Below are 12,767 nucleotides of genomic sequence, written 5' to 3'. Positions count from 1 at the left end.
CGATTCAAGATCTCCAAATGATTGCAGTCTCTTTATGAGCTGGCAGTTGCTTTGTTTTGTCCAACTGGAAAATATACGCACGTTAGACCAAACATCACAGAGCACCTACCAAGTTGCAGTTTGGGGATGACAAGCCATTTTCCAGCTTCTTGTCAAATATGAAAACGAAAAGATAAACCTTTAACATGTACCGCCATGTCACCGAGCGGCTAATGTGAATCTCATTATTCAGTGAATATCACAAAGTGTCAATGTGTAATCCTGCTGGATATGGTGGAGAATAGTGAGCGTTTTTTTTCTTCTTTTTTTTTTTAAATGCAAGGGAGAAAAGAATCCGACAGCAGTTCACAATTTATTTACTGAATAAATTTGGACAAAACACCAGAATCTGTTACAATACAATCAGAACATCTGAGGCAGATATCCCACCATGCACCAACCCCCCTCCATGAAACAAAAAGAACTAAACATTAGCACCAAATCAGCACCAACTTAAACTAAAAAGTAGCTCAGTCTACGAAAACAAGGAAAGCAATAGCAGGGTTCTTTTTTTGTGTTTTTTTTTTAAATTATTATTATTATTGAAAAGCAACTCTGAAAAGTCAGCAAAGTCAGTTCATTTTTGCTTTTCTTAAGAAAAAAAAAAAAAAAAGGGGTAAAGAAAAAAGAAAACGGACAAAAAAAATAAAAACTAAAAATACACTACAAGCATCCTCCTAACCCCAACCCCACCCTTTATCCTCACTAGGCAGGCTATAGCATTCATGGAGCACATGCCGATGACTAGATTAAAAAACACAAATTCAAGTAACATTGAGATACGACAAAACATGTCCACTGGTACCCATTCCGAGCATGATCGTTTCACAGGACCTACACAGGCAGTAGGAAAACTAACATGAGGTCATGGAGTGAGCATATCATAGCAAACACTACTACTGAATATCTCGTATCAAGTTTTTAAAAAACGAAGTGAGGGAGGACTGGGTGGCGTGGCCTGTCGGGGGGGCACAGGAATACTGGCACAGACGATACCGTGTTTTTCCTAAAACTTCAGACAGACATCTTTGCTCATGGCGCCTGTCCTGTGTCAAGATATTGCCTACATCATACATGAAGAAAAGAAAAAAAAAAAAAAAAAAAAAAAAAAAAAAAGAAATCGCTGGATAAAGAAAACCCCTGCAATGTAGTTTTAAATATATAAATTTATATTTATTTATATATATTTATATAACTGTTACAATTTAAATAAACGTTATGTTCTCGTTTCTACGACTGGAGGATAAATTTTAAATAAAGGTGAGCTAATTTAAAAAAAAGAAAAAAGAAAAAGGCGGAATCGTCCTTTAACCTAAGTTAGACTAACACACCAAGTGCCTGATGCCGTGTTGGGAGGAAGAAAACAGCTCGAGATTAAGGTTTAGGGAGAGACAATGAAGCAGCAGTAACAACAGACTGGAATAGCTTGGGGGGGGACAATTAATGGTTTACAAAAGTAATGTTGCTGAAAATAAAAGTGTGGCAGAGGCGAAGAAAGAGGCTGAAAACGTGACTGAAAACGAGGCCACCGGGGAGTTCAGTGACCATGTCAGAATCTTCAGTCATGCAAAACTGAGACAAATGTAACAAAACTTAACCATGAAACAGAGGCGAGGTCAAACATGTTGAACGGGACGAAGAAAAAACAAAACAAACAAAAAAAAACTAACCAACTAAAACGCTCAGTTTCTTAACAAAAGGTCCCAGGTCAGGCGTCATCACCTTGTATTAGTTTAGCAATACGACTTGGGATTACTTCCGACTCTGGTTTTTATTCACTACCAGCCACAGCTGTGACGACAAAAAATAAAAAATAAAAAATAAAAAAAAAAAAAGAAGCAAAAATCTGTAAGAAAACGTGTGCTGCTGCAGTTTGTCGGTTCTCCTCGGTCTCCCGTGTCCTTATGTCCCTTCATGCTTTCCATAGTGTCAAAAAATGGTGAATGTGTCTACTTGTTATGAGCACCACATTAAACCAAACACATCCGAAAAAAAAAAAAAAAAAGGAAAATAAAACAAAGAAGAACATTTGCTACATTGTTTGCAATTTGCATGTCTGGTGGCAACATCCCCCATTGGGGCGCGCATCGCCAGATGATATATAGATGCCATTTGTCATGCCAGGCTCAAGGTTTTCCATGAAATGGTGGATAAGGAAACAGGATGGAAACACCTTTATTATGAGTGACAAATTCACCTATTTACTTCTAAACTACTGTTTCTGGCTCTGCTGTGACCGTGGCGAGCCGACTATGGCGGAGTCGTCCGTTTTGTGCTTGGTGTGTGTTCAGCTGAAGAACTGCTCCAGCTCCTCTTCCATGTTCACCTCAGGCACAATCTGCTCCTGCTCCCTTTCCCCTCTACCGTGCACCGGAGTGCCCCCCAGCACCCCGGCAGAGGCAAACCATGGGTGCTCCAGAATCTCCCGAGAGGTCAGGCGCTCTGCTGGCTCCCGGCGGAGTATGGAGCGGATCAAGCACTTGGCCTTCGGTGTCAGCGTCTCGGGGATGTTGAAGTGGCCCCTGCGGATTTTGCTGAACAGAGAGCCCGGCTCAACGTCATGGAAAGGGTAGCGCCCCACCAGGATCGTATAGAGCATGACACCCAGGCTCCAGACGTCAGCTGCCTTCCCTGAATAGCTGCCGTTGGCATTGAGGATCTCTGGACTGACATAAGCCGGGCAGCCATGCTTGTCCGACAGGGAATCATCATGACCAGCCAGGACATAAGTATCCTCGAGGCTCTCCAGCTTTACAAGGCTTCTGCGAACAGAACAGAAACAAAAACACAATGAAGTCTTAATTAAACAAGGGACACGTAGACGCATTTTGGTCATTTGGACGTCACCATTTCTCCCTCTTACGATCAGAATTTGACACTGAAGAAAAGATGCTTTTAAATGGGAGTAGAGCATTTAATTTACTTACAAGCTCTACCGAGATATTTCACTCAACATTCAAGCAAAAATAAATATATAAATAAAATGCATCACGGTACAAACAGCCTTTTAAAAAGACCTTCATAACCCAAAGGAAACAGAAATATGCATGACTGATCTTTTTAACTTTCATGTACTGAACTACTTAGCTCAGAAAAAGGAAAGCAAGCACCACCCGTCCCCGTCATCTATTTGTATTCTAAACCCTACAACAGTGGCTATGACTCCCCTGGGCGCTGATAACAATGACTATTTGTTGTGGGTGTGTCAATGCAGCCGTTTTCATGCGAGGTTCTCAAGACCAAACGCAACAAACAAAGGCTGTGTGACAGAACCTGCTTGGAGCCATTAGGAAAGACAAAAGAAGAAGACAAGAAGCATTGGCTTGGACATATTTAACCCCACCCCCACCCCCACCTGTGTCCTGTGCATTTGATTACATATTAGCCCATTTGCAAAAGTAATCTGATTTCATTAATACGCCACGGAGACTTTTTGCATTTTCAAATGTTGAAGATCGTTTGGTCTCCTCAAGCCAAATGCCAATTTCTCCTCCGAGATTATGAGCCATGTGAATTTCAAACACAGTACGCTGCTGTCTGGATAACGGCTCATTTGGAGGATGTGCAAACCTGCAATTACGGTTAAGAAGGCCTAGAAGGCAAAATAGGAACGACTTAGCCCAATTCAGCGGTAGTACATGTTGTTTATTTGGGTTTAATCACAAGCAATGTGTGCTCATCATAAGAATTTGAAAGTCTCACGGTCTTGGCGGGTTGTGAAGAGATCAACTGAGAGAGGGCTTAAGAAGCTGCGACATAATCCGACCACGGCCAGTCTTTGACTTGCTCTTTCAAAAGGCTGCCGTTTGGTCAAAGGCTAACGTGTGCATGACAAAAAATTGGGTCAGGAAGATAGAGCCTGCTATAGAAACCAGCTCAAGCATCATCTTATGTGTGCTTATCACTTTTCTTCTCTATGCATTCCCTATTGCCTTTTGTCTCAGACTCGGAAGCTAAAAGAGCTTGGTCTCTTCCATCACTGTACTCTCGTGCCCGCTGATTCAGGAAGACGGAGAAGGTGTAACAGAAGTCTCGACAGGCCATGTAGTAAATACAACCTTGCAGAGCCCTGTGCCGTCACTCTTGAAGTTCACCCGTCATCAATCATTTAAAAGGAGGTGTGCATCGGAGTCCATGAACATTGAAGGTTACTGGACCCGTACTAAATATGTGAGACAGCTCAACTTCTTTATTCCACAGTACGTGCCAAAAGATGACGACAAGCTCTCCGAAACTGAAATGCAGTATGCAGAAAACAACTAGCTGGTAGGAAGTTACTCTTAGAAACTCGACCGTTAGTATTGGTGTGTGAAAATGGCACACTTAAAAAAAAAAAAAAAAAAAAAGTTAGTTAGCTAATATTTTGCGTCTTAATGGACATTAAACCTCATTAGCTAAAAGCTTCTTTAAGGTTGCTGTCGCAACAGATGCCTCGATTCTGTTTTTGGTGTAGTTATCAAATGCTGCCACCAGGGGTCAGCAAAACCACATAAGTGTGGTTCCACAGTTGTCTGCTGCTCATCAATACAGTTGTGCAGAGGCTCAGCTTCACGGATCATCTGCAACGCATAAGCTTATCCCGGTAACATCTGACCACGCTTTTCATTTCATCAGCAGTGCTGGCCTAGAAAAAGTGTAATGACTCGCCCACATGTAATTTCATCGTATACACAGGACATGGCATGCATCAACTAAAGAAACCACACACATGAAAAGAACTGGGGCAGACACAACAAGCTTCACTTTTTTCTGCATTCTGCACAACATCTCTGAGAGGCAAGCCACTCTTGCATTGTGTCAACTTACAGTCTCTCCTGTGTAAGCTGAGATAGGACCACACTGGCACGGTTGTGATGTCACCAAACAACATGTACCGATAGAGAGAAAATCAAAAAGCCCTGACGCACGGTGACAAGGAGGCAAAGGCTTCCCACAAAACTCACCTGTCCTCATTTTTGAAGACAAACTTCCTTAGTTTGAGGTCACGGAGGACCAGTCCGTTGTCGTGGCAATGTGCCACAGCCGAAGCTATCTGATAGAAGAGCCTGGCAGCTTCGTCCTCTCGCAGCTTCTTGCAGGTGCGGACAAAAGAGTGCATGTCGCCATAGCTTCTGTCGAAGAACACGTAGGCTCGCGTCTCCCCGAGCAAAATCTCTAGGATTTGGTTAATGTGCCGATGCTGGCCCAGAGCGAAGTAGGGCGCCAGCGACTCCTGGTATCGGCCAATGTCAAAAACCTGCAAACGAAGATGAAAAAAATAAAAATATAGAGGATGTTAACACCTAGACATTTTTTACTTATCTAGAGTAATGCATGACAACAACTATCTCGTGGGACTATTTTGGTGGTTGAAGGTCAGACAGCACTTTATCTCTCCCACTGTGGATAACCAATTCAATCCAAACCAAAAAGCTTCCAACTGTACTCTAAACAAAATGCCACCAACACGTGACACATCTCCAAAATTCTTGTAAAAATAAACATGCATTTAATCTTTAATTTCTATTTTTGGCAAAGGAAGCTTTACAGAGGCAACACAAAAAGCCTCATAATAGCGCATGGCACTGTGCTGCAGCCTGGGGGTTGCGGTGTCTTCTTTTGTTTCCATAGCAACCCCCCCATTGACTTTCAGCGCAGCTAGTTCAGGTGAGAGGGGCTCCTCTGCTCCGCGGAGCGATACGAATGCACCCCACAGGTCTCGAGATCTTAAAGCTGCGACCCGAACTTCCAACTCGACGGAAATGATCAATCCAGGGCGCTGGGATTGATCACTGCTGTATTGAGGTCAGCGCGGAGCAGACCAGGTCAAACAGCAGTTAGCTCATAGGCAGTGCCAAAGGCCATTCATTTGTCACGGGGATGACAAAACATTATCTTGAGTCAAAAGGTGCAGGTTTACTGCATGTGTCATGCCTTATGAGTCCATGGGTGGCGTGTAACTATTGTTTCAATTCATCAAGCCACGTAAGCCAGCTTAAGGCTGGAATGCTCCTATGGGACAAGCCCACATCCCCTCTAATCGGCATAATACAAAAGTCAATATGGGCTATAAATGTGGCGAGAAAAGGTCACGAGGTCGCCCCGGCGCTTAAAAGGGGAAGTGTGCTTTGTTTTGGTTTTCTTTTTATGGTTAGAGCGATCAGTGCTGAATGCACTGCCACAGCAGCAGGCTGAACTTGTGAAGTCCACCACACCTGTGTGCGTTTCCTCTCAGCTCCACTGGCCCTTAAAAAAGGGGCCAACAGCCCAACGAGCATTTTGCTGCAAAGTGCGCTGCACGGGCATTTCCACGAACCAAATATAAATCCAAGGGTGAAAGAGGAGCATTACAGTATTGTATTATGAAAGAGGGAAGCCACGGGAAAGGCGAGAATAGCACTGAGAGGAGTGTGTGCGCGGTTACTCACTCCTTTGTCAACGTTACATCATGCAATCCAAACCACGCAGCTCACCCCATTCACTTTTTCCATTAGGCTGCTCTGCCAGCTCTCAGTTTACAAGTCAAGCAATTATTAAAAAGTTCAGCAGAAAGAATTGCTGCAAGAGGCAACCCGCAGCCACCAAGTGCATCCCCCGACCTATGAACTATATGGTCAACGTTTTTAGGATACTGTTTTTTTTCTTTTCTTTTAAAGTATCTTGACTCATGTGACGCTGCAAACAAAAGGTGCAAAACGAAACTGGGGAGGGGATGGGGGGGCTAGGTGATCTATATCGGGATCGGGAGTATTTGTACCACAGTGCCCACTACTCACCTTACATACGAGCTCGTTCCCGCTGTGCAGGTGGGCGGCCCTGAAAACGTGGTCTCCCTCCAGCGGCTCCAACAAAAGGTAGTCCCCGATGCGGGAAATACAGTGCGAGGAGTCCGGGGTCTCCGGCGGGCTGGGAGAGCCGAGGTTGGGACTGAAACTCTGGTGCGACTCTGTAGTCCTTATGCAAGACAATTCTTCGAAATCGTGCGATTTGTGTCGCGATCTCCCATAACGTGAAATGTTAATTGGATTTGACCTCTGTATGTTCATGGGGAATAAGTGCGATACCTCCTCAAAATCGGGGACACTTTCTCCTTGTTATCTTCTTCACCGGGTAGGGGGGTGCACAGCTTTGTTGTCAACTCAGTGCAACGAGGCAATTCGTCCAATGCTTTAGTTAGGCTTGAATGGAGTTCTTTAAAAAAAAAAAAAAAAAAAAACCTTTCTGATCTGATTTTACTGCACCCTGCTGTTGGAGGACGTAGCTATGTATCAACAGGCAAAAATCAGCTCAACAGATTTTATACAACCCACAAAAAAGAGACGTTCTTTCTTTACTGTTCATTTGCCCTCCTTTGTTTTACATTCAAGAGGCGAGACCAGAGCTAAATTAAAGAACTACTCGCCCGAGTCGAGGGAAGACCTTTAAAAACGTACTGCAATTCCGCTGAAAGCGAGCAGGCAAGACAAAGCTGCAACAAAGGCTACCTAAAGTTAGCTTTTAAAATGAATGAAGGGTGCCAAGTCCACCCGCAGCTTGTCTGCTAGCTTATCTCGCCGGTTAAGGGTATGACACGTTTCGTAAAACGGAAACAATACGTTGAACACAACTTGTAGGCACTAGGAGGAGGTGGGGGACACACACGAGCTTAACAAATGGATCAAGTTTTCCGAGCTTATTACAGTTACAGAATTGTGCAAAAATGTATCTGATAAATGATGGCTAGCAGGTGCAGAGCTAACTATTTAGCTTGTTTGGCTAACGAGTACCAAGTCAGTGCACGGCCTTGTTCCCCAGGATCACATCCATGCACGGTGATTGTCATCTACCACATAAGGAGAAAACCCCATCCGGATAGGCTGCCGTGGCTCTTTGTGTGCAGGAGTCGACGTCCTCTCTCTTTCAGTGGAACAAAAGTGCCGCGTCTGTCTTGTATGTTTGCTGCTGCAAGTTGATGGAGAGGAAGGAAGGGACGGCCGGCCGACTTTCCCAGGCCAATCCCTTGATTCAGCAGGACATCCTCTCTCCCGTGGAACCGCTGTGCTTCTTACGTGGCCGGGAATCTAGTCCATTCAAAGCGGAGGGAGGCCAGCTGAGCTGCACACACTGCGCCTGTACAGAGCGAGAGAGCTGCCTTCCTGCCGGACGGAGGAGGGTGTTCTACGCGCGCGCACGCTCGGCCACGCACGCACACATACACGAGCGCACCGACCCGCCTCCTGACGTCACTCGCTCTTCGAAACTCCATTGGCTTCCGACCTGCAGTGAAGTCATGTGAGAGCCACGGACTGTGGCTACGCCCCCTGAAATCTAAATGCAGCACATGCTGTTAAATAGGACGGGGAGGCGATGGTGAGACAGTCTATATCTACTGTACATGCTGTGCTACAAATGTGTTGCCTCCTAAAATGTCAGTCAAGGGAGAAGGAGGAGGGGGGGGGGGGATCCCTCCTTCACCAAAACACACACAATATTAATATCCGAGACACGAAAACTCATCTTAAGTGAAAAACATTTGCATCTTCAGCCATATTAACGGATCTTTGTGGCTTTATTTAAATACGAGGCAGCGACACAAACAGAACTCCCCTGCTGTGACATTTAACAACTGCAAGTCTAGGGAGGAAAAGAAAAACGACTAGGGACACCCACCAAGATTTTAAAATAAAAGCAGTGCATAAATTTTTTTTAGGACCTGATCAAAATAGATGGATGTGCTGGCTCAAAGGTCTATAAGGGATAAACTGAAGTTGGCAAATCAGCTGACAAATGAGGACAGACTTGGATTTTCGGGAGGCAGCCCTTAAAGAGACAAGACAAAACTAAATATTTCATAAAGAAGGTGATAGAGGATGCTGCAGCAGTCATCAGTTTGAGATGATTATTTTTTTTTAGCATGAAAGCATGTAAATGTCAACCCTCCCAACTCTAAAAACAACAACAAAAAAAAAAAAAAACCGCATAGGCTACCCATGAACAAGTTTACAGGTGGGACCTCAAATCACTGGTAAAAGCTCTCTTTTTTCCACCTAGAGTATTAAAATCGAACACAGGACTGGGCACATATGATACATCTCGTGTAACAAATTCCTGTCTTGCACAGTCGTGTCTCTGTGATATGTTACAGAGGATAAAGGAGGTTCATTATTCCCCCCTAGGTCATCCTAGATTACCAGGAGGTATGACAGAAGGATTGTGCAACTCTGTGTAGGAATCCAGGGCGGCTGGAGGAATGCTTGCAGCTGGACCCAAGACACTGACAGAAGTGTTCGATTTAACCTTTACTCACCCGCTTGCAGCCAGGAGCAGTGCACACACACATACACAAGCGTGCGCTTTTCTAATTCTTAATTTCTCACTCTGTCTAAATAAGCCCCCGCAACATGGAAATGCATTTTTCACAGAAATGCCTCTTATGTCAAAAAACAGTGGTTCACAGTTGCAGATTGTGGTTGCACCCACAAGCTCTTTAAGCACATTTGTGTGCATTTTCTGTGATATCATCTATGTAAGCCACCCACTTTGTTCTTTGTTACAATGATGTTACTCCTCACGTTACAATAGCTTCACCTTTGTTAAACCCATTCTGTTGAGAACAATATGAGCATGGTCCTGAGCTTTGGAAATGGTGCAGGTTACCACAGGACAACCTGGATACCTAGTTAACCGTTGTACATTTCTATTTAATTCCACTGCATATCAGCATTTGCCCATTGCTATGACTCCAAATGGGGATTCTGTTAAGCCCTAAACCACAGCTGTGCATGAATCAAAAATAATAATCCCCAAAGATTCCTCCTGCCCCCGTTCTTTGATGATCTGTGTGACTCATTTGCAGTAGAGAGCAGCACTCGAGAAAATCCATCGAGGCTCATCAGCTCTCCAGACACACTAGAATGTCAACCCCAGCAGTGCCTTCCAGTGATAGACTCTGTATACCAGTAAAACAAGATGTGTCTTGGAAGACTGCAGAGGTCAATACGGGTGGCTGAGCATCCCCGAATCCCCAGAGCAGTGTTACTCACAAACTTCTTAATAGGCTGTGCTGCCTGGAGAAAATAGTCTGAGGTCAGTTCTTCCTTTTATGTCGAGTTTACTGATTTTTTTTCTGGATGGTCAGATGGACCGGTTCAAATTTTGAAGAACACCTAATGAAACCTGCTGTAAAAGAGTGATTTTACTCGGATTTCACATTCAGAAAGTGGCCAATTTCCCGCTGTCACATGGCGACACAGCTTACTTACTCATGTTGACACCAGCAAGAATCATTCAGTGCTGTCACATCCACTCCCTGTTGGTAACCTGCACTGACATGTTCAATCATATGAGAGAAGATCGAGGTAGAGGCATGGGATGAAATGTGATCATTTAGTGAGAGGATCTTCTGTGAAAGTGAGCAAAGCAGGTGAACAGAGGATGGTAAAGCAGGCAGTAGAAGAACATGATGAAAGAGGTATGAAAGTGTCCCAAAAATGAAGATCTATCAGTAAAAGGCCAATGGAAACAGTGAACACAGGTGTACATTTAACAAGCAGTGTATGCATGTGTATACATAGGTATGAGTCACAGGCATCAGACTGAAGTGACAAGACAAACGCAGTCACGATGAAAGAAGTGAAATCACAATAAGTCACAGTTTTCTTTCTTTGCATTGTTTTGATATTAATCATTTATCGCTTTCACATCCCATACTGAACACGCTGATAGCGGGCAACTGCTGCAGCCCTCCTCACTTTGCCCCCTAAGGCCAGTGCTTATCCAGCACAGACCTGCAGATTTTTGGATAGGAATGATGAGCCGGAAAAAAGAGAAAGGAGGGAGCGGGGAAGATGAAAAATTCTCTTCTGATGTCTGATAGTTCACAGTAGTCTTTTTTTTATGCTAAATATTCAATTAAAGTAAACACATACAGCACAAGGGCATGGCATGCAAATGTTTCATACTTTATGACACTTTAGAATAACAAAGCTCTCACACTTCCCCTTCCTTTGTACGCATTTTCCTGGTTAAGGCAGTACAGGAAATGCATGAGAGCTTATAAATGAACACATTACTTGTAAAAACGTCCGGTCAGAGGCAGAGCAAACCCATGGGGACACTTGAACAGATCAAATAAACACTGCCACTTCCGTTGACCTTAATTCAACCTGCTGACCTCTGACCAGCTCTCTATTGGCCGTCACGTCAGACGAATCAAAATAAAGATGTCATGTTCGAATGAATGCAGGATGCAGTGCCTGAAGAGTTGTTTTTGCCGAGGCGTTTTTCCGCTATCTTCTCCGAGGCGGCAGGAAGTATGAGCCATTTTGAGTGGCAGGTCACGCAGGCAGAACCTCCTCTATTTGGAGAGGAAGGATCTTGGCTGGAGGGGGATCGGGGACTGGCGTCACCGGCTTGGATCTCTCCTTCATGAAGTCAGACAGCTGAGTGAGGACTTGTGGCAGCCCTGTCACTGGACAGGGTGACTCACTCACTCAGAAGTGGGGAGGTTAATAATAGTCGTACATTAGAGCTCCCAAAGTGAAATCACACAGCTTTTGCAGCTTAAGCCTTCTAAATGGCTCGCTGCAAAGAAAAATAAAATGATATTCCAATGCTTTTCTCTATCTCTTTTAGGTAACAGCACATTGGTTCAGATCTATTGGTGTGACTGGGAATGACTTCAAGCTAAACTGCTGACAATTAGAAAGAAATGGGAATATCAATCGAACGTGCTATGTGTACTTTATAAATGACAGTTGCATTAAAGGCTCTCAAAGCTGCCAGGAAAGATGAAATTCTGAATTCACTGACAGCAGATATGGTCTCTTCTGCATAGAAAATCCATGTAAAACATGAATATGAAATCAAAATCAATCTGCTTGAACTTCCAATTTCACAGGTACAAGGTGAAGATGCCAGCTTAATATGGCTGGTAAAGTTTCAGTGATAAAAGGAAAGGGCATCCATATTTACAAGCTCAGTTAAAAAATGGTCTTATATGATTTTTACAATTTTAATTTCCCCATTGGTATTTTTTAAATGTATTTACGGATGTATATATTGTGCTCCAGCTACTATTTGATACAATTTCAACTACATACTGCACTTGAAGGGTAAAGATTCATGAGGTTTTACTTTGTGTTACATTATGTAAATAATATTCGTAACATAGCAAGCTGACATCCACAGTTTGAAACTGATCTTTAAATTAATTCATTCCATTCTAATTTATATTAGTCTAATTTATTTTGCCACCACATGGATGCACTATCAACACTGAGACAACACATTAGAAGCAGAAAAGTAGAAATAATCACCTGGTGCTTCAGTGGTTATATGATGCCTCAAAGCAAAGAGAGTGGTTTCTGTGTTCAGTTTGATTATGTAGCCTTTAAGGGGGTTTCTTCACACAATCTGAAGATGTGCAACTTAGGTGGGCTGCAGAGGTTAGAATGGTGTGAACTAAAAAGAAAAAAAAAACATATCAATGACACCTACACTGATAACAAACGTGCAGGCAGAATTACTCTTGAGGAAAACTGGATTGCCAATGAAAGGTCCCACGACGTGCTTTTCCATGTTGTCTGGCTTATCTGCAGTTTTAAAATGATGTACTATCCCCTTAAAGATCATCCAAAGCACAAAAGAAGTATGAGTATTTTTAGTATTTTTGTGCAGAAGGAACTTGTTTTATCCATTCGTCTCAAACCCTCGCATGCAAGACGTTTTTTTTTTACACTCTGTTTACTCTGACATCACATTGAGTGAAT

General features: G+C 43.5%; 1 protein-coding gene across 1 annotated transcript; it reads right to left on the bottom strand.

Moving 5' to 3' along the window:
* Window positions 1-339: 339 nt before the first annotated feature.
* trib2 (tribbles pseudokinase 2) lies at window positions 340-8,407 on the bottom strand. Its single transcript, XM_075459316.1, has 3 exons — window positions 6,795-8,407; window positions 4,983-5,275; window positions 340-2,801 (listed from the first exon to the last, which is right to left on the bottom strand). Exons 1-3 carry the CDS (start codon window positions 7,062-7,064, stop codon window positions 2,327-2,329), a joined length of 1,038 nt encoding a protein of 345 aa, XP_075315431.1. The 5' UTR covers window positions 7,065-8,407; the 3' UTR covers window positions 340-2,326.
* Window positions 8,408-12,767: the final 4,360 nt, after the last annotated feature.

This window comes from Odontesthes bonariensis, chromosome 24, assembly GCF_027942865.1.
Source record: "Odontesthes bonariensis isolate fOdoBon6 chromosome 24, fOdoBon6.hap1, whole genome shotgun sequence".
NCBI classification, from domain to species: Eukaryota; Metazoa; Chordata; class Actinopteri; order Atheriniformes; family Atherinopsidae; genus Odontesthes; species Odontesthes bonariensis.
The sequence above is the reverse complement of the archived record's forward strand: the minus strand, read 5'-3'. Positions and strand labels throughout refer to the sequence as shown.

Coding starts and splice junctions, on each gene's coding strand:
- trib2 (XM_075459316.1), bottom strand. CDS start 7,064: ATGAACATACAGAGGTCAAATCCAATTAACATTTCACGTTATGGGAGA. Junction 5,276..6,794: donor GGAACGAGCTCGTATGTAAG/GTGAGTAGTGGG, acceptor CTTCGTTTGCAG/GTTTTTGACATTGGCCGATA. Junction 2,802..4,982: donor GTCTTCAAAAATGAGGACAG/GTGAGTTTTGTG, acceptor TTCTGTTCGCAG/AAGCCTTGTAAAGCTGGAGA.